This window comes from Sinohyriopsis cumingii, chromosome 9 (assembly GCF_028554795.1).
Source record: "Sinohyriopsis cumingii isolate HCF-2022 chromosome 9, ASM2855479v2, whole genome shotgun sequence".
Taxonomy (NCBI): Eukaryota; Metazoa; Mollusca; class Bivalvia; order Unionida; family Unionidae; genus Sinohyriopsis; species Sinohyriopsis cumingii.
Window position 1 is genome coordinate 67,628,872 of NC_142969.1, and position 23,246 is coordinate 67,652,117.

General features: G+C 33.7%; 1 protein-coding gene across 10 annotated transcripts in view; it reads right to left on the minus strand.

The window, feature by feature from the left end:
* Positions 1-23,246, minus strand: part of LOC149791957 (uncharacterized) — a 153,420-nt gene that overhangs the window by 106,374 nt on the left and 23,800 nt on the right. The window contains exon 1 of one of the 10 annotated variants that reach the window (XM_089970475.1): positions 2,433-2,546. The exons of the other annotated variants lie outside the window; for them this stretch is intronic. Coding sequence (XP_089826601.1) covers positions 2,433-2,451 — 19 coding nt within the window. The 5' untranslated portion in view covers positions 2,452-2,546. Of the gene's footprint in view, positions 1-2,432; positions 2,547-23,246 lie in introns of those variants that run through there. 10 annotated transcript variants of the gene reach the window in all.

Sequence of the window (23,246 nt, forward strand, 5' to 3'; positions counted from 1 at the left end):
TGCAGTTATCTTCATCACTTAAGTTCTAATAGATGTGTAATTGTTATGTGGCTCATTCTCAGTTTGAAACTGGACTATGATTCCTGGATCTGGACATATCTGGTCCCCTGCTGTTGTGCTGCCATGGTCTTTACAGTTCATTAGGATATCAGTTACACTTGGTTTACATTTAGAACCCCATGTGATGGAATGCCCAGTTTGAAACTGAGAGAATGGTTAAGTATCCATAATATAAGTAGTGCAGTTATTATTAGGTTTGATGTCAAGGTCTTTCAGTAAAAGCTCTTCAACTCAGGTTCTGTTCTACCATAGTGATAGATAAAGTCAAATGCAAGGCTTTCAGAATTGTCCAGTTTGTTTCATATGTTGTCATTTTAATGGGCAGGTTAACTGTGCAGCAGACAGACTGGATATTGACACTACCATATAAATATCAGTGCTTTGTCTGCCGTCAGTGGCTGCGGTTTGATTAATTACAAGTGTCATCACATGTGACTAATTATTGACCAATGTAATGAAACATAATTAGATGACTGTATTTAAAAACTCTAAAAATCTTAAATGTGTGCTAGAGGGTGGGGTTAGCATTTATACTCCCAATTATGTTTGTGATGAGCAAAAGCAGCTGCATAAATCTGAGATTGTTTGGTTCTGGTAGGTTCAAAACATGCAGGTACATTTTGATCTTTAAAAATTAGCATAATTCCCATGTAATACATTCCAAACCTAAGTATGCAATTGACTTGATAAAAGTCTGGAGATTATTGTTTAGGTTCTGTTCTTACAATACTAGATATACCTGACTACTCCATAGTGAATTGGCCCAACTGTTATGTTATATCAGCCAGATGAGTAATTTTAGCCATTTGTTTAAGTGTTTTCTCGTTAATTTCATTTGTGTCACAGAGTTGCATGCAATATTTCTTTCTAGAATAAATTTATTTTATTTTCTAATTGTGTATTTTATGATTTTAATTTTAATCCCTATGTGATTTGTGATATAAAAACCCAAAATCTTTATGTATTAAAAGGTAACTAATGTGGGCAGGATCTGCAGTGAATCAATGTTTTTATGCTAGGCTTTGGATACAAATGTTTGTGTTCAAATCCTTTTATCAAATCAACCAGGTTACCTACTGCAGTGTACACTTGCCTTACTCCAATTCCCTCAGTACTCAGTAAACAACTAGTGTTGCTGTACCATAAAAAATCCAATCCATATTGATTTTACCTATTTTACTAAATCCTGACGAAAATAATTCTCTAAATAAAGCATGATTAATATGTGATGGTCTCGCATGTAATCAAACTCTTCCAAGCTTTTATTGATATGAACCTATTTATTAATGTTTATCAAATTTACATGAAAAACTATTTCTTATTTGTTATCAAATACGTTCAATGTTTTGATCATATAAGCATTTCTGCTACATTAGATCAAATTAATCTTTTTGTCAGAAATAGAGCCCTTATGGTATTTGCAAGGCCAGCCAATCAGATGCAGAATTTGAGTTTAATATGCATGAATATTGTTTACAAAATTGTTCTTTTGCTATATCTTGATGAGATAAACCTATTAACCATGTCTGATAAAATTAATGACAAATAGTTTTAAGAGCAGTAGCAAGAATGGCTAGTGAGATGTAGGACCACCACATTATATGCATAGATTTTGCTTTCAGACTCAGACATACAAGCAGATAATTAAACAAGTTAGATCTAAATTGGATCATACACACTGCTGTGCAAGTCATAAGAAACTCTGCCAATCAGATAGGTCACTTCATTACCATACCTTTATCACACTCATAATAAGCATCATTGTGAAGCTTGATTATATAAGCCCAATGGATAAGTTTGATCAAACTTGACTCAGCAGTACAGTTTCATGTGGTTAGAACCTCGTGTTTTGTGTGCATGTTCACTTCTTCAATCTAGATCTCATTTATATAAGCCTGTATTCTAAGTTTAGTAAAAACTGCACTATATGTATAAATATTGCATGCGGTGGTAACATGCTCATTCAGATGAAAGATCACCTTATTATTATTGATGGATAACACTCATCAAACTTCTAGGACAACCTAATGATTTTAATCTATACTCTGCAAGTATGGCTTTTAGGCTGGTTAATAAACTCAACTAATCTGATGCACGATCACCTTACGTATATACTTGGATTTTGCTCATTATTAGATTTATCCAAGATGTTGATTTAAGCCCCAAACCCAAGTTTTATATAAAAAGAATTGATTAGAACTATGGACTCCAAAGTAACAAATTTCTTACTGTTGAAAGACACAAGGGGATGTGAAATAAATAACACACACTGGACCATTACATAAACCCACATAGCCTTTTGGTCAGTTGAGATAAAATATAAGCAACAATAGTGTTAAATCAGATTGATAAATTATGTATTCTCACATTACCTCTAGCCCTTTTCAACATGGATGCTATTTTTCTTTCATATATGTCAGCTCTTAATTAGTGGCCCTTTCCCATCATGAATGTTGTAGGTGGAACTCTCAGAATTAGGCTTTTGAATTCGTATCTGTATATAAAAAAACTCTTTACTGGTCTGCCTATATCAATGTCACCTTTTCTGTGTTAGATGAAAACTAAGATACCATATATATATATATATATATATATATATATATATATATATATATATATATATATATATATACACGTGTGTGTGTGTGTATTCATTTTAGAATTTAAACATTCCTGTCTCAATGTGTTTATTTTACAATTGATGAGAACACATAACTGGTTCAATGGATAAAATGTTCTTATTTCTTACAACTGCTCATTATATCTGATTTTACATTCAATGTTTGTTTCAATTAACATATTAGTATTTATTAGTTAATGTTAACACAGCTGATACAACATATTTCAGATGTTAAATTTAAAAAGAAGTGAGAGAGAAAGTGAAAGAGAACAAAGACATTGTAACACATATCTTCAAGGTAGATCTGCATATGATCAAAATAAGTGACCATAGGGTCAATTCCACAACACAAATGTACAAAACTATATGAAATTTAACATGAAACCAAACTGAGCATAATGTGTGATTACGTGTGTGCTAAATTTACTATAGAAGTTATTTTTACTTACTTTGCTAGGGAATACTTCCACAGAAATGGATATGGTACAAGTAGTAATTACTTCACTTTAATACAACTATTTCCATTTTTAAAATATTGTGTATCTTTTAAACATAATGTTTCATTGAAAAATTAGTTGAAGATGAAAGCTATATGGATACTCACACTGATCGATCTAATTTCCAGCAAGTTTTCTTGGCAATTCCTTGTCCCTTGCTTCTGCTCACACTTTCCTCATTCCCGTTCAGTTTCAAGGTACACCAGGAAAGTAGACTATGTGATAGGCTCAAACTGTTAAATGGGTCTTGTATAACCTTGGTTTATGCCATTCTTCTCCTAGGACTAGCCACAGCTCTGTCTTTCTGATTCTGCCTCTTGACTGCCAATGTCTGTTTGATCTGTCAGTCTTGTTATCAGTAAGTAGGATTTTCACCCCAGTCAAATTTAATTGCTTTTAGACCCCCACCTAACTGTCCAGCTATAAAGCCTTTATTTGAGTTCCCTGTGTATGCAAGATAGCCTTTTGGAGTTCTATACTGTATTGGGTTTACTACATTGCATGTCTATATAACTGTGCACCAAATGAGACCCAACGATTGTTGTTGTGATGTTTTTGACAATCACTCCAACAATAAGGTCTGAACAGTTTGTAAAAAATATATAGTCAGTTCAGAAAATGTAGTACGGTGACATAAACAATAATTTCAGGATGATAAATTAGTAAAAATACTGTATAATTTGTATTCAGCACTTTGCATCATGATTAGCTCATTATTTATACTATATATATATATATATATATATATATACACACACACACACAACAGTTTTATATCACACTAATGTCTAACTATTCAGTACTGACTTAAAGATCAATGAACAATAGAATCCTCTCCAAATGGTTAACCCTGTGTTTCGTATGGCTCCTCAAATTAAAAACTAAACATGGTACATATTGTTTTATTTTGTCATATGTTGGTCATTTCTTGGTCAAAGCATATAAACAAAGACATACTTAAGGCATGATATTGGTTTTTTAGTATATTAAAAGTGCATGATAAATAAATAGTAATAATATTTGTGACTAAATGTATCTTAGAAGTAACATTGATATAAACTAGGGTCATTAGAATATATATTTTGAAATGAAAACTTTTGATCAAGATGTCACATGCTTTGTGCAAAATAAACTTCATTCACACTACAAATTTACACAACTGGGATAATGGGCAAATTATTTATTTTGTAGTTTATCATTATAGCATTTATCAGTCTTTTATCATCTAAATATGTAAAATATATTACCATTATACTGATTTCATATTCTATATGAATGCAGATTGGATTGAATTATTTGTCAGGTTGTTAAATAATATTCTTCAACAGGTTTTAATTTGCATACTATTTTCTGAAGTTTCTATATCTCAATAAAAATAAGGATGGACGTGTCATAGCCATAGACAACTGTGTAAAGCTCTTTCATCTAATTATTTGATAGATGACAAGAACAAAATTGTGAAGGAAACTATTTTACGAGAATTATAGAGACATGATTGGTTCCACTGTTGTCTTTCTTTAGATATATCTTTCATCACTACAATGACTTCCAGATTTGTCAAGTTCTATTTGATAGTCTGTATCATCAATCATTTCACACAAATCAACATCGTACCCGTATGCAAAATTAGCATTGTTTGATATCTTATGAAATGTCATGACTCTGTGGCCTTAAATTAAGGAATGTATTTCTCTAAGCTACTGGATGAAAATTTAAGAAGAACTTAAAATATTGCGAATTAAATCTCCAATAATCCTAAACATTTTATCACAAGTGCAAACACAGAGAATGTTCCCAATCAATACAAATAATCTTCAATGTGCAAGAGCAACAATATTTTTAATGTCTTTATATAAATTCTCAATAATTCAAAGTCTAAAAAGTCACTCGGCACTTTGTAATTCCAACAATTAACTTAAATATTTCCATCCAAATGATGTTTGAACACAACTATAAACTCTGATCATAGATTCCTTAACACTGATATTAAAATCAGGACTGAGAACTTTGTTTACAAAACCTATATATACCATTTCACTTGACCCAAGACACAGCAGTATATGGCTATGAAGGTTATTCATATCTGGTATATGGCTCTCTAGATCAGGAAAGAAAATGGTCATTCTTTGGATTATGTAAAGAGTTGCCAAAAATTGCAACACAATGTTGCAAATACGTTGATATATCTCTGATGGTTTATGCCTCTCTAAATAAAATCCACCATGCACCCATTATACTTATGTTTCCTAAAAGCAGTCTTATGGATGATGAAAGTGGCTTGCAAAATGGAGCTAAAAAAAGCCTAATACTGAGCACGTGTAATGGGCTGTATTGGCCCTGGTATTGCTGGACAGAAGATGTGTGTGTGTGTGTGGTTTGGATTTTAAACAAAGTTTTAACAATTTTGCTGTCGTATCACTATGATATCTGCAGCATGGCAGTTTATAGTGATATCTAGAGTTGGGGCATCATGCCGCAGACATGCTGATCATGTCCCACCCAGTTCAATTATCCAGACACCAAGCCAATCGGTCATAACACTAACCTCTTTATTCTGAGTGCCTAGCAAGGCAGCTCTTAGAATCATTTTCATAAGTTTTGGTATGACTTGGCCAAGGTTCGAACCCACAACCTCCCGCATCAGGGGTGGACAATCTAACCAGTAGGCCAATGAAGTGATCACTGGACAGAAGGAAAATTTACACCATGATAGTGGTCTTAATAAAGATGTTGCTGGACTCGCAGTACTAATTCAGGTCCCATAGTAAACCTATGGAAGCACTATAATACAACAAAATTCAATGACTCTAAACATCTGAATGATCATGATCAAATCTATCAATATAGAAATAGCCTTAATTCCAGCTTATGTGTAGAGAAAGCCAAATGATTCACAGCATATTTTGGATCTACATGATTTTGAAACACAATTCTGCACTAAATAAGTGGGTGCTAATTTTAGTAATGAATTTTCTAAGTCAAATATTTAATGGACTGAAATTCCATTAGTAACAGACAGTCTCTTTTTTCTGCTACAAATAGGATAAGCTTGCAAACAATTCTTTTTTACAAAATTGTATTTTTGTATCAACCAATCCTGGCCAGACCTATATACCCTGTGTAATCTTCATCCATTTTTAAATTGGTTCCCCTTCTTCCATTATAATTAGTACCATGACTCACTGTACTAATGATACTTAAAAATTGGAACCAGTCTAGGAATTAATGAACAAAACATGTACTTTATTGTAGACATGGCTTTGGCTGGCCATGATTGTCTGATAAAGTAAACTTTAAGTCAAAGGAATCTTCTGAGTGGTTATCTTAGTTGTAACTGAAAAAGTAGACAATATTTAACTGATGGAATTTCAATCCTTTTACAGACGAAAGTGACTTGCAAACTCCTTTCTGAAGCTCCTGACTAACTGGTGTTGAATTAAAAACACATTTCAAACAAATTTAGAGCCATAAAATGCCTCAAACCTCTATGGCTTTTCTCTACATATAAGCTGGAACTTAAAGGATGCATTTGTGCTGATATACATTCAGAAATTTAAAGTTATTGAATTTTTAATATCATGGTGGTTGCATGGGTTTACTATGGCAGTTGAATTAGTGTCTGCAGTCCTATAGACCATTTCATGATTATCTCCCCTGGAAAACACCAGAGTGCATCTCGGTGCAACTCACTTCCTGGCAGTTCATTCAATAAAGATGCCATATGTAAATCAAGAAAATGGGACAGACCGCTCTCATTCCGCAAGCAAGATCGATATCTTAAAACGAAATTATATCAATATTTGATCAAAAGTTTTTACATCTTTTGTTTTTTTCTCACTAACTTGTGATGTTCCCAGCTTTAAAATAAATGTTCTCTGTTCAGAACTTCATTATCTTTCCAGTACTACCTCATACTCTAGTTTCTATTATCTGATTGTGCGAAATTGTATCACTGTGTAAAAAGATTGTTACTGCAATTTACCTTTCTTGAAGAATAATGAAAATATTTGTACAGCTTTAATCATTTCTGTTAGTGGAGGTTGGACGACAACAAGAAAAGCTATAACTTCTTAAGGGTCTTCTATTATTGATTTTAACTGTTGCATTTCTGTTAATGTTCATTATATTTTTCATGAAATGGCTTGAGTTATATCAAGGAGCGATATATCTTTTAAAAATGCACAAATGTCATCCATGCCTTAACAGACAGGTACACGTACAAGTCTCCTTGATGATTTTTTAAAAACATTTTCCTTGAACAATTGGAATTTTTAAAGTATACAATTTGGAGAAACATCACTATGCATGTATAGGACATTTGTGGCATTCACTGTCTCCCTGTCTGTCTGCCTGTATCATTTCATCTGGCGCATGGGTATGTATATGCTTGAATAAATGTGTTGGCATATGTATAATACATAAACATACTTCTGGTTAAAAACGAGTAAATAATGGTGCTAAGATAGAAAGAGTGACAGATAGATAAAGATAACAAATATGCATATTTGTGAGTATCCATGTATTATTGTCCTTACAAAACAGTCTCTTTTAAATCATACTGTCTACAATTTTACATCCGGTCACGTGGATCAATACTGATTTAAAAGGCAAACCAAAGTAATAGGAGGGAATCTGTGAAATAATTGGGTCTTTTAAACTTACATATTCAATGCAAGGAGTGTAAAACAGAATTAAATTAATTTTACGAAGGTTGTTCCAGAATAATTTTCTGATGGCAATCAGAAATGTTGTCTTAAGACCCCAGCAAACTTGAGAGTTATTACAATGTGTCAGCATTAGCGAAGAATTGATGTTGTTGTTATAGGGTTTAATGCCAGTTTTCAGCACAGGATAGGCTATACATGGCAGCCAGTATTAATGGTGGAGGAAGAACCCGGGAAACAACCACTGACCCATGAGAAGCTACCGGCAAGCTTTCTCACATATCCACATTGGCAGACCCCAGGACCTGAACTCACGCAGACAGAGGTGAGATGGCAGTGATCCGTGACAGGCAGCGCCATAAGCAAAGAAAAATTATGCTGAAAGTTATTGCATGCACCGTCTGATACTTGATGATCCTAGTTTTGAGAAAACCAGCAAGGAATGTAAATAATTAAATATTAGGCTGAATGAATGCATGGCTATATTTGACTGGACAGTGCAAGAAAAAGTATTTATATATGGAAATAGTTTTCTGATTGTTTAAAGATGAAAGAACCCCTCCCCTCCTACCAAAAAGAAAATGACACAATAAACGTAATTAGGCATGTTAATTAATCTGAATAATGTATGACATTTACACCCAAATATGAATAAATATTCCATCTGCATTAATTACACTCATTTACCTTCATAATAGCTAATGTAATTATTGCTTTGTTAAATTCCTCTGAATACATTAATATACAGTGTTTCACTTAAAAACTGTTCTAGTTTAAATTATTTAGTATTATAGATCAGCCGACATATCGAATTCATGTTACAATTTTCTTATCAAACTCTTTTTATAACTTTCTTATCTCATGTTATAAACGAACTAGTAACCTTGAGAAAATATTGAGAAAGAAGGATATATCAATTTATGAAAAATGCAAATTGTTGAGATGGTTTTCATTAAAGTTATGCAGCCAAGAATGTGAAATGTTCCTACAAATGTATCTGAAATTATGGATGAATCTAGCTGGTATTAAATAAATATGGACAGTGTATTTAATTTAATATTTTGATATCTTTTAAGTATGGACAGTAAATGTTATTTATCTGATAAAATGTTAAAATGGACACCGAATTTAATTATCTGATGTAATGTCTATAATTATTTTCCTAGTATGAACAAAAGATGTTAGACACATAATTTATTCAATGGTTTTACCATATTGATCTTTAGTACAGCTAAGATTCCTTATTGCTGACTTTATATTTCACTAACCAAACGTAAAATGGTATAAAATTGTGAACTATCAAGAATTGGAATTTTTTGTGGGGATGCGCATTGGAGATAAGGGAGGTAGTTTTAAGTGCTATGATCAGTAACTCTGTTGTAACTGTGAAACCCTCTATAGAGAACAGCAGCCCTACAGAAATTCAACACATGCATAAGCAATTAATTTTACATTAATGCTTAATTATGGTTCTGTTTGTGGGTAATAAACAAAATGAATACCATTTGTATACCTTAAAGTGATTTTCAGTAGGGTATTACACATACTTTCAAATATGGTAATTACTGCCATGAACGAGGGAGGAGGTTGATCTTAACAAGTGGGTATTTTTGACTGCTAGTTGGAGTGTTTTGCACACTGGTTAATATTTGTTCAATCAGATGCAAAGAGTTTATACTATTTACCATTCATAGAGTAATTGTGGTAAGCAATGTGATATCTCCCAGCTGTATTTTCAAAACAATGTCTGTCCTTTTTACAGTTGCAAATAGGATCGGCTTTCAAATATCTATACAAAAATTCTTGCATTCATTATCAACCAATCCTGTCCAGCCAGACAGAGAGAGAGAAATACTACTAATACTAAGTTCAAGAATATACCCGAGGAATTATCACTGAGAATAATAGCAAACTAATCGTCATTTAAGTTAGCATGGATGGATTGTCCTTACATATTGTATAATAATACCAATAATTTAGATCAAATATTATCTTGATAATATATTTTTACCGATCTAGAAATTTATATTTTTTTATTCATTACAGACCATTCTGCTCAGTAAAATTTTCAAAACTTGGACATGATGATGTCTCTTTATTGATAGCCAAAACTGAACAAAAATGAAAATAAATTTGCAATTTAAAAAATTGCTGCTTGACAACAAAAATGGATGTGCTTTAGCTTTGGAGGCAACACAAATATCAATTGTATGATCCTATGTATGTCATTTTCTATGCAAAGCAGAGACAACTATATGTCTGTCTTGACTGTTTAAAAGTACTTTTTAATTATGTTATTAAATTGTGAACTTTGACCAGGAGGGAATTCAACCTATCTTCCCAGATGTGAAGAAGCTTTGGGCTTTGTATTGTTTGTATACTTGTAAGGTGCACTGTAATACAGTTCTGGTGCTTATATGATATGAACAATTCAAAATAAATTTTCACAACCTGTCTCAACATACATTTTGGTGTTCGCATTGTTATACTAGGTGCAGTTGAGAAAAAAAAATAAACGTGTATTCATGAAAGGAATTAATTTTGTAATTTATTTGCAACCAAAAATTATCAGCATATTGCCTGGAAGAGCGTAGTGCAATGGTTATTGAACCATGGTGTAAACATAATAATATATATTTCCCTAACAGGTGGTGAAGATAACATACAGATTGTGCACACTTTTAAAGTATTCCTTAAACCAATTTCTCCAAAAGCTAAACATGCTTCAACTTTTAATTTCATAATGCCTAATTAGCCAACAGGATACTTTCATTTTTTATGATGTAAATTTTAGATTTATTCTATGATGCATTTGATAAGTAGATTATTATAATATAATTCATAACATTGCCAGACCCATTTTAAATTTACATTTATTTAAATTTATATTTATTCCGTGATTGTACACGTCAAAATTATTAAAATAATTTAACAGTCCTTTTACATATTGTTCAGTCAAGATTCAGTTAGTTTGTTTAATTACTCATTCAGTTGACACAAAAATTAACCAAGGAAAATTATAGTGAATCTTATGTGCATACAGAACTGTGTCACAAACAACGTACATGTAATGTTTTTCCTTGTGCTCAAATCTAATGACTATATAAAGATTATATCATTGTACTGCTTTGTCTGATTATATGGATATATGAAAATCCTATTTAACATTATCTCGAGTTTGTTGTGACATGCATATAAAGTTACATTAAAAAAATTCTAGAAATTTTCAGCTAAACAAAATCCTAATCATCCAAGAAACATAACATTGGTAAGAGACTGTTAGTAGCAAACAAATAGCCCATAGGACATCATCAAGGCCTGGTTGGCTATAAAGCCTTGCCATCATGATTACATTACACAAATGTGGAATTAACCATGTTCTCTCAAGGGAAGTAGACTGTGAAATTTGAGAGATGGTGCTGATCAGTATGACCATTGTTATATGTCAGTCAAACTGTTTGCATTGGACTACATGAAAGGAAGAACATGAAAATGAAACTTGAACAGTAAAATTTTACCCTCCACCATGTTCCAGTAGAGTGCATTATATATATTTCTTCTATCATTTTTTGAGTGTTCCAAGTGCTTTTAGAGTCCCTTCAAAACAGTTATTGAAACGCCACTGTGGATTAACACTTAGGTAATAAATGGTGGTGTATTGTAGTTATAATATACATCATAACATTCATTCTTTACTTATTTCAAAGATAGATAGGTAGGCGGGTGGGAAGATTAAATCAAGATAAGTTTAATGTCTCACATGCAGAATACAACTGATTTACCAAGTGGATTTTGGGGCATTAAGGTACAATTAATGAAATTATGTGAGTCTGAATTCTGTCTTTAGCAAATCGTGAGAAGCAAAATATTGAAATAACTCAACATGTGATTCCTTGTTATTGGTTCATTATGCCCTCAATATCTTTGACCCAGTATCATTTAGTTTCATGAAAAGTGGTATATCGATGCATCTGAGGGAGAATCCAAGCAGTTCAGCAATTCCAAAATTAAAATTAGGTCAGTGTGACTTCATTTTCATGCTTTAATAGCATTATTTGCTTCAGCTGTGTGATTATTACACTCTTGCTATGCTAAACTCTATTTCACACTCACTCTTGAAATTTGGTATGTGAGATGTTTATAGAATTGTTATGACATATGGATATACCACAATGAAAATGTTTCAGTCTTGTCTAAAAAAGTTAATCAGTGTGACCCAAATTTAATACTTCAGAGATATGGATTTTCAGCTATCTGTTCATTACACCTTCAATGCCATGGACCCTACTGCACCTGCACTCACACATTGTCATGAGCATCAGTAATACAGATGATAACTCCACCATGCCAAAAATATGTCACTGTTGACTAGTTTGCATGCTTTGGAACTGTTTGTCTTCTTAACTATCTGGTAAATATGTTAAGCCCTATTATATCTATACACATGAAAATTAGCATATATATATACATCCCAGGGAGAGTTGCTCAACCACACGAAGGATAGGTCTTTGTAACTTTCATACACAGAGTATTTTGAACTATACATTTGCTTCACACTTGATATAATTATCAACTGTAACATTTATGAAATTCAAAATATGGGTATATCACAGAGAGTAATTCTGTCATATGAAAACAGGTCACTACGACTTCATTTTAAGTGTGAATGACATTTGTATCTTCAGGAATTTGCTGACATTTGTCTTTTCAACCATATGTTGGTAAACGCTTTGTATCTACAGCCATATTACAACTGAGCAGTCTACTTTGTTTAGACTCTACAGTGTCTACCGGGATGAGACCATGCTATCTTAATGAATCTTAATCCATAGTAAGTAGAGCGGTATAAACCTTTCCTTTATGGTTTTAATGGGTGCAACAAGGTGTATATCACATGACATTTTGTCATTATGATTCTGATGTCACCCATCACTCTGAACTATGTAATCTATATTGGTACAATTACTGTAAATATTTCCACAAGCATTTAGGTTCACAATGCATCCCTTAAAAAATAGTATTTGGCAAACTGATTGCCATAAAGTTTCATTGTTGTTTTACTTTTGAACTTTTCCTGTGTAATTTTGTACAATTAGTTCATTTTTACAAGATTATAATTCATGATATATTCTTAATTTCATGAGTTATTTATTTCAGATTTCTATAGTTTGAATTATTTCATCCAACTGTGTTAAAAAGATTTTTATTAATATTATTTGGTTCTTACCAAAACACACCAACTAAAATAAGAGTTTTCGTATGTTCACCTTCATTCATATATTTTTTCGTTCACATATTCTCATACATTTTTCTGAGAATATCAAATAACTGAATTATATGTACTGATAAGCACACTTATTAATGAATAATTATTAACTTCACAAAATTACATTCATTAATTGATGAATAAATTAAATTTAATTCACTATGTTAATATGTATAAAATTTGTAAATGTCATGAAGACAAAAGCTACAAAGGACTTTGACTGTCATAAGATTGTTTAAATCCTCTCTCTCATTTTCAACCAAATTAAAGTTTAATTAGCAATTATAAAGGTGATTATTTACTTCTTATTTAGCATAAACAATATCTAATAAAAATGTTAGTTGTTTCCACAAAATATTTAGTTTGCAAAATCTTGTAAATAAGCTGACGTTTCAAGGATTTTTTCTATTGAAACTTATTGTAGTAAGGTTTTTATTAAAAAATCATATATGGAAGTGTTGATATTTAACTTCTAAATTGTTTGCAAAATAATGTATTTACCATTAATCTTTCATTCTAGCTTGAACAAGATAATGCTTGTTAATCATGCAAAAATATACAGGATCTCCCAAACATACCTATTTTTAGCAATAATTACTTAGCACATCTTGAGTTCTAGATTATGTACTTACAAAGACATTAGAAAACCAGCCTGCTTTTATAAATCAAAATCATTTAAAGTCTAACTTCTTGATTGGAGAGCACATAAAATCCAATTCTATGATGTACACCATGTAAAACAAAAACCAGTCTTAATACATTCAATGGAGGTTGACTAGGTGTATCTGTCGGTAAGCCAAAAGCAACAAAATTTTCCCTAATATCAAGTGAATGACAATGAAGTAGACTAACAGGACACATCATATTGATTACATATACATAACTGATTCCCCCTGCAAATGAATATATTTGTTTTCAAAACCAACAATATTAAATTAAATATTAATGTTAGAAACTACCATATTAATCAAATAAAATATTAATACTTATTTTGTCATGAAGTGGGTTTATGTTTTTATTACTTTGCTTGGGTTTTATATATAATTGGAATATAAAATGAGGAAATATAACTATTTTATGTTCTCACTTGGAAGAAATATGATTGTCCCCAATAATTTTGTTATCATGTATTAAGTTAATTAATCTGTCTTTCTCTCTCTTCGTCTCTCTCTTCCGCTGTCTTTCCTTCCCTCTCTCTTTCTCTCCTTCATTTTCTTCCCGTTTCCTGTCTTTCTCTTTTTGTCTCTGCTGTTTGTCTTCCTCTCTCTCTCTCTTCCTATCTGTTGACCTTCCTCTTTCTTGTATTCTTTATCATCCCCTCTCATTTCCACCATGTCAACCTCTCTTCCTTTCGGTCATCTACTCTGTCCTTCTCTCTCTATACCTTTATAGCCTCCTGTCTTTTTTTTCCTCTCTTTCATTACCTCTCTCATCCTCTCATTTTACTCCCTGCATAAACTGTCTCTTGTCTCTCTCCTTCTTAGTCTTTGTGCATCTCTCTTGAAATTTTTGTTTTCTTATCTCTCTCTTCTTTCTACCCCTCTCGTCTTTTTTCTTTTCTTCCTGTCTTCTGTTTCTTTCTTTGTCTTTCTCCTTGTGTTCCCCTCACTTCCTCTGTTTTAATCTCTCTCCACAGTCTTCCTCTTTTCTCCTATGTTTGTCTTTCTCTATCATTTCCTCTCTCTCCCTCTCCTCTCCTCTCTCATCTCTCTCATCATCTCTGCAAATTGTAAGAGGTGATGATAATTGTATGTTTTGAGCTATAAGCTTTGCAGTTTCATTAAGTGAAGATGGCTACAAAATTTGCAGAAATAATATTTTCAGGCATACGCATTCCATAATGGTTACTCAAAAGCTTAGCAATTGCCACAACAACAATGTAAATAAGTATTCACAGAACAGTCATATGGAATCAAATACTGTGTTGGCAACTGTTGCCAAGATTATGGGTGCAGCATCACTGTTGTCTACTTACATTTATGTGTATATTATGTATACTACCTGTGGATCAAATTCCAAAGGAGATATCCAGTATGATTGGTTGAGGTACCAAGCATATTTTTCCTTTGATACTTTCACTCACTCTAGAATTTATTTACAAAACCTTGCAAATGACCGTTTAAATTGTGTGTGTGTGTGTGTTAATTTTGGATTTTTTATGTAGCTTTGAGTCATATTGCTGCAGTGTCTGCAGTGTGGCAGTTTACAGTGATGTGGAGCACTGATGCATCATCCTGCAGACGTAGCATTAAGTCCCACCCAGTCTCATTATCCTGACACTAGGTCGACCAGTCCTAGAACTAACCTCTTAAAACTGAGCGCCAAGTGAGGCAGATGCTAGTACCATTTTTATAAGTCTTTGTTAAGACTCGACCTGGGGTTCGACCCACAACCTCCCACATCACAGGTGGATACTGTTACGCATATCTGATTTAATTCATATTTATTTTAATTTAATTTTTGTCAGTTTTACATTTTTTATTCTATTATATGCTATTATAATGTAAATTTATTCACTAGAGATGATACTTTTTCAGAAAATTGTTTTACCTTGACTGTTAGTTTATAAACACCAGGTGTTGATCTAAATTCTGACCTTGTTTCAGAACTTGTAGCTACTTTCATAATCAAGTTCTATTTTATTTTAAAATGATTGGTTGTTTCCAAGGTCATGATGGGACTACATAATTTAAGATGTAAACAATTTTTTTTATTTTTTAATTCTTGGAGTAAAATGATTGGTTGTCAGCAGGGTTATTTTTGGTGTACTTTGACATAAGTACAATCATTGCCCCCCCCCCCAGCCCTTCGATTTCACAATTCCGGTTTTTCCATTACACACATTTGTTAGTTTTAATAGAGATGCTTTGAGAGAGATTTTTCAGTTTTGGGCTTTTTATACTGATGTCAAGTTATTTTGCTCTAGCCAGATTTTAAGTTAAAATTTTCTTCAAATAAGTAAAATTTCAAAATGATTCTTTTTTCTCTGGAAATATTTTGAGAAGCTCTCACACAGACATTTTGGAAAGACATTTCTTACAAATTTAATTTGGATTTCCAACATCGGAGTACCATTATTTGTATTTCTACAAGAAACTGTAGTTAAGCATAGTACTGACTACAGCATACGTCATCATCATCCATCTTGGAAAATTTCCATCAGGATTCGAACTTGAAATTATTAGAACATTTGTTACTAGGACTTTTGCAATTTAATTCATGGATTATTCTTAGATATTTTTGGGATTTGATTCTTGAAACCATAAATTCTTCTCCTTTTTCATTTTTACAGAATTTTTCCAGGAAAATAAATTAGTTGTTAAATGTTAAAAAGCTTGTTATTTTCACTCTTTCTGTGTTACTTTTTATTCGAGCCTAAATGCGTAACAATACTCTAACCACTTAGGCCATTGGAGTCAATGAGGTCCCCATTTTTAATGTAGTGTTAGTTTGCTGAGAAGAACCAGGAAGATTATTTAAAAATTGTGTCTTATACCAGGGTTCATACAGAATTCTGAATGATCAATTCAAAGACTTTCAAAAACCATAAACATAGATTTCTAAGACCTATTTTCGCTAATATTTTGTATACAAGTTATGTCATATGAGAAAATAACGAATACAAAATTCTATATTGTTTAATGATGAGATGAAACTGAATGGATCATCATTTTACTTTACTACATTTGAATCTAACAACCTTAGACAATTGTATCTGTGATTATGGAAAGAAATTAAAATGTTTGGGTTTGTTTGATTTTTCAAAGACATTTAAAGACCTTAGGGTCATCTGCTAAATTTTGTCAAACTTTCAAGGCTTGAAAATGCTACCTCATTTTTCACAAACTGTCAAAGACCGTATGAACCCTGTTATACCATGTAAGTGTCGACTTTTAAAAATTCTGTTAGTTCAAAATTGTAACCTCTATTAATTGTAAAGGTTTCTTTGAAATAAACCATATGTGAGATTTTTTAAAGTGAGCCACTACCTGCATTATATTTCAAATGTGGGCATTAAGCAGATTAGGAAAGAGTCCATTAATAAAAAGAGACAAACTGCTGTAGGGAGAAATAATCAGCTAGCTGATTCTGTCACTGCACCCCTAATTTATTTTATGGCCTGTTCCGTGTATGGTATTTCCTTATGTTTAATACCAAAGAGACAATTCCTATTAAGGAACTAATTGGTAGTAGTGGGGAAAAGAATCAGCTAACTGATTCTGCCCCCCCCCCATTTGTTAAGGGAACCATTATATTTTGATATCTCACTTGTCTGCTTTAAGTGTATTATCAAACTGATTGATTGATTGATTGATTTTATTTTCAACGGCGCATAAGCACTGTTAGGCTATTTAGCGCCAAACAAAATGTTATATGTACAATCTTAAAAAAATTATAAAAAGTCTCATATCGACCAGCGATATAAAGAACGAATAATTGAAATTAAAACGGCAAGATGGTAACGGTGCAAAATAAAGCTTCCCGATCAACGGGAGATGTAACTGTTGTAAATTAATGAAAAATGATGAAAAGGTGTTAAAAAGGGACGGTATATATGTTGCATAAAACTGCACAAGGTGATAGCATAAAAGTTAGAGTAAATATGCACTGCTTTCGGGAACTATATAATACGAGTCATGTTTATAGCATCGAAAAGGTCCTTCATGGCATGCACATTGTAATACTAATCGCGCGTAGGTTGCAGGTCAAAACACTCTATCATAAGTGCTTGACAGTGAATGGTTCATTGCAAGAAACGCACTCTGGTGGGTCTTCACCTTTTAGTATGTGGGAGTGGGTGATATAAGTATGACCAATTCAGATTCTTTCAATGACTACCTCCTCTCTATGCATGATTCTGTAGGAAGGAGTCCATTCTCCTAGAGTTGGCTTGATTGCATGCAGTTTGTTATTCAATGCATCACGGAATGATGCCTCCCACTTCTGACGTATGGCCTTTCTGACATTAGGTTTAAAATCAGTATATGGTATTTTAAAATCAGATGGTTCTTGAGTAAGGGCCATTTTAGCAGCGCGATCCACTTTTTCATTACCTTTAATACCGATATGGCTAGGTAACCAACAGTATATTGTATTGTGGGAGACACTCATCTCGGCATTTTTGACGGGTATGTTTTTCTATAATGGATTCTCCAGTTTTCTATTGCGTAGTGACTGAAGTACTGATAGTGAGTCGGAGAAGATGATTCTGTTTAAAATACGTTTGTTTTCTATATGTTGCAGAACAAGGTCTATTGCTCTGATTTCGGCTGAAAAAATCAATGTTCCATTTGGTAAGCGAACTTGCGTTGTTATTTCCACAAAGAAAGGCTGCAGCAGCCTTTTCCTCATCCTTTGATCCATCAGTGTAAATTCTTGTGTAGTTTTTAAATTCGGTGAGGAGTTCATGGTAAGAGTTGTGGAAGACAGAAGGACTTGTCTCGGATTTTTTTCCATCGTGTAGCATTAAAAAGTACTTTTGGTTGTTTAAGTAGCCAGGGTGGAGTTTCGGTGATGGACGTTTTCTGAATTTTAGAAAGATCTATTTTTGTACTGTCAAGTCTGGATGATATTCTAATGCCAAAGGGGGGTATGACGTTTGGTTTATTTTCGTACAAGGTTTTGTATTTGGGTTGAAAAACAGCCGAAAATGCAGGATTCAGAGGATTTTATTTTAATTTGAGAACATACAGTGCGGAAAACATTTCTCTACGATGCGATAACGGTGGTTCGTTCGCTTCAGCTAGTAGACTTTCACCCGGGGATTTTTAAATGCTCCCAGAGCCAGTCTTATTCCCTGATGATGAATTGAATCAAGCATTTTAAGATATGACTTTCTGGCTGAACCATACACAACGCAACCATAGTCCAGTTTGGAGCGTATAAACGTTTCAGTGTGCGCTACTACTTTAAGTAGATCTGGAGATTTTAAGCATTTAGCTTTCAAGTTCTTGTGGTGTGGAATAAAGGTCAGTTTTCTGTCAAAGATAATACCTAAAAACTTTGTTTCCTCAACAACTGGAATAGGTGTTCCATCCAGCGTGAGGTTAGGTTCATCGTGATGTCTTTGTAACTGACAGAAATGCATGCATCCTGTTTTGGATTTCGAGAATTTGAAACCGTTTGCACTGGCCCAATTCTCAATCTTGTTTATATTTTGCTGAAGTTGTCTTTCAATTGTATGCATGTGCTTTGATCGATAACATATTAGTAAATCATCAACGTATAACGAGCAATCCACACCAGGAGCTAAACACTTGGTGATGCTATTAATTTGGATGTTGAAAAGCGTCACAGATAAAATACTGCCCTGGGGCACATCCATCTCTTGCTCGTGCAGATCTGAGAGGATAGAGCCCACTCGTACTTTGAATTCTCTGAGAGAAAGTTTGATATGAAAGAGGGCAGTCGGCCTTTTAGACCTATATCGTGCAGGTCATTTAGTATCCCGTACTTCCATGTCGTGTCATATGCCTTTTCTATATCAAAGAAAACCGCTACTAAATGTTCGTTCTTGATAAATGCATCGCGAATAAATGTTTCCAGTCTAACCAGATGATCACTGGTGCTACGGCTATATCGAAAGCCACTTTGGAAAGGAGATATTAAATTGTTAGTTTCCAAGTACCATACAAGCCGAGAATTGATCATTCGTTAAATTGTTTTGCACACACAGCTAGTGAGTGCAATATGTCGGTAGCTGTTGAGATCTTCGCTATCATTACCTGGTTTAGGAACTGGTATTAAGGTTGCTTCTTTCGAAATTTTTGGTACATTACCAGTAATCCATAAATCATTGAAGAGTTTCAAAAGAGATGTTAATGATGATTCTGGAAGGTGTTTAAAAAAACTGGTAATGTATTTCGTCAGGCCCAGCGGATGTATCATGGGCCTTATCTAAAGCCTCCCTAAGCTCCGATAGTGAGAACAGTTGATTATAACTTTCCGAGTTGTTTGATGTGAATTTTAAACGTGACTTTTCTTTTTTAGTTTTAAGTCTTCGGAAGGCTTCTGAATAATAGATGATGAATTTTTGGAGAAACTGTCAGCAAGAGCATTTGCAATGTCACGTTTTGAACTAAAATTGTCATTGTTCAGTTTCAGATGTCAGAGAGGATTTTGTTTTCTCTTTCCATTTATTTTGCGTATAGTGTCCCAAACTTTCTTAATAGAGGAACGAGTCTTTAAAGAAGAAACATATTTCTTCCATGATGCTCTTTTACTTTCTTTGATTATGCGGCGAGCTTTGGCCCGGACAATGCGATATATATTTCGGGCGTTGGATGATTATTAAAATTTTTCAATGCTTCTCGGCATTGTTTAATGGCTTCCTTATATTCCTTAGTGACCCAAGGTTTTGGGGTTCTTTTACAGTTCGGCGAGGACTTGGGAATGGATTCTTCAGCAATCTCTATTAAAATATAAGTAAAATGCTGAATAGGGTCATTAATGTTGAAAACTGTATCCTCATTGAGCCTAGTTTGACAGTGTTTCAAACATAGCCCAGTCGGTCGTCTTAATATTCCATTCTGGAATTGCGTCATTAATTGTAAATTTAATATTTTCAAGGGAGATTGGAAAGTGATCACTGCTGTGAAGGTCATCAGCGACGTTCCATTCATAGTCCAAAAGCAGCGAAGGAGAACAGATTGTCAAATCGATGCACGTATATGTACCCGTTCCTGGGTGTAAATATGTCAGTGTTTTGGTGTTATATAGACACAGATCGTGTCTAGAAATAAAGCCTTCAGCTTTGTGACCTCTGTCACTTATATGGTTTGATCCCCATAAAATGTTATGGGCATTAAAATCCCCAAGTAAAAGAAATGGCGCGGGAAGCTGTTGAACAAGATTGTCTAATTCGTTTGGTACTAGGTTAGTGCTTGGTTGTAAGTAAATAGAGCAAAATGTAATCCCTCGATGTAAAGTGACGCTTACAGCAATGGCTTGGAAATTTGTTGTCAGTGGGATGACGCTATGAGGGACTCTGTTGTTTACAATAACAGAAACTCCTCCTGAGGCCCTGTCAACATTTTGGAAGTAGGTGTTAAACAGGGAGTAGTTTTTAAATGTGATGTTGTCCGTATCTTTCAAGAATGTTTCTTGAAGGCATAGTACCGCTGGATCATGTTCGTTTAAAAGTAGGAGAATATCATTGTAATTTGCTTTAAGTCCTCGACAGTTCCATTGTATGATGGTGTTCTTCATTATCCTTTTAAGTTGAAGATTTTGGACCTAGGTTTGACTTTTCGCGGAGGCAATTTGTGTGACCATTTCTCTGAAGGAAGTACGGGAGTATATTTTTTGTTTGTAGGTCTGGAGCTACCTTGAGTACATGGAGCAGTTTCTTCTACATCCATGCTCTCAATGTCTCCAAACCTGTTCTAGAGTTTGATGGGGTTATCTGACCCCTTTTGTTGCCTGTTTCCCTGAGATTTTTTTACTTTTTGATGATTTCGGTGGCTGAATTTTATTAAATGTAGTCTGAGTAGATGCCGTGTTTTTCTGTGCTTGGTAATGGGGGGTGTGTTTGAGCTTGGTGTTGAATCGGGTGTTTCTGTTTGTCTTTGAGCGTCCTTTGTTGTTTTCGGCTTGTTTTTCACTACAGTGGAGAAGGATGGGCCAGTATGGGCTGTTTTGGCCTGAACAAGTTTTCTGGCTTCTGGATAGGTTATGTTAGCTGTATATTTTACCCTCTGTATTTCCTTCTCCTGTTTCCAGGTATCACAATCCTTGGAATTGGCGTGGTGCCCCTTTCCACAGTTGACACAATGCGGAGTTGCTCTACATTCAGATTCCTGATGAGAATTGTCTCCGCATCGGCCACATATTTGGCTTTTTGAGCAACGGTCTTAGTGATGGCAGTATTTCTGATACTTAGAGCATCGAAGAGGGTTTGGGATGTAAATCTCGACCTTCACTTGCAAAAAGCCAACCTTTACCACTTTGGGTACAGTTGGTTTGTTGAAGGGGAGTACAATGGTGTTGGTGTCCTGCAGATTATTATTACGTTTGATACGTATTCGATGGACTGCAGTGACACCTTCACTTTTCATTCCTTCAATGATATCTGTGTCGGAGACTCCAGCCAAGTCACGTCAGCAAATCATGCCTTTGGAGGTACTGAGTGTGGTGTGAGTTTGAAGAGGGAAAAGAATGAGATTGCTGACTCTTCCCCCTTCCCCATTTGTTAATTGACTCGTTACATATATATATGTCACGTGGCAGTTAGCTTATTACCAAAGAGTCCATTATTAAAAAGAAACTAATGAGATGAGGGGAGTGGTGACTAACTAGAGAGGGAACTAATGGGTTGTAAGGAGGGGGTAAGAAATGATTAAGGGGGATGGGGTGGAAAAATTGGCTCTTAAACCGTCTATGAAAATTACCAGTTAAGAAAAGGAAAGCTAATAATTTTATGGATTGATGTATCATGATTAGAAAAAATATTATTTTATAAATGATTTGTATGTGGTTATAATGCCGGCACATTGTGAAATCAGCACTTTGACCATGGGCACCTTCAGTATTATATCATTTGTTTTATAATACTCAGTATATTGTAACAAGCAATGTATCATCCAACATATCAACACTGATAATCCAATCAGCATAGTTTCAACAGCTCCACATCATCACCATTAGTATGAAAAGCCAGAGTAATAGGCCATGTGATCCAATCCAAGATCAAAAGGTCAGAACATCTATAGGACTGTACAGAATTGTATTGGACTAAGGCACATTGGCTTCGAGAGGTTGAATATTTTATGCCCATCTAGCAAGTGCCAGCTTAGTAATTCACACTTGAGCCAGGAAGAAATACAGTTTAAGAATGTTATCGGTTTATGATTTTCATGAAGATGAAATGGAGAATGATTATGCGACAGTAAAGGATGGTGTGACAGGAGAGAGTAAGTACAATTTATATTGTTTAAATGAATGCTATAGGCAATATAATTGCTCAAAATGAATCAACTGAAACACTTCATGATTAAAACCCTTTACAAAGAAAATGGAAATTGCTAAACTAATTTCTACATTTCTACCTGAAACAATTTTGAAGCAATTTCTTTATATACTTATGTGTCATATAAACATGCAAATTAAAGAACTTGTGATCTTTCATTTTGAAAATTTCA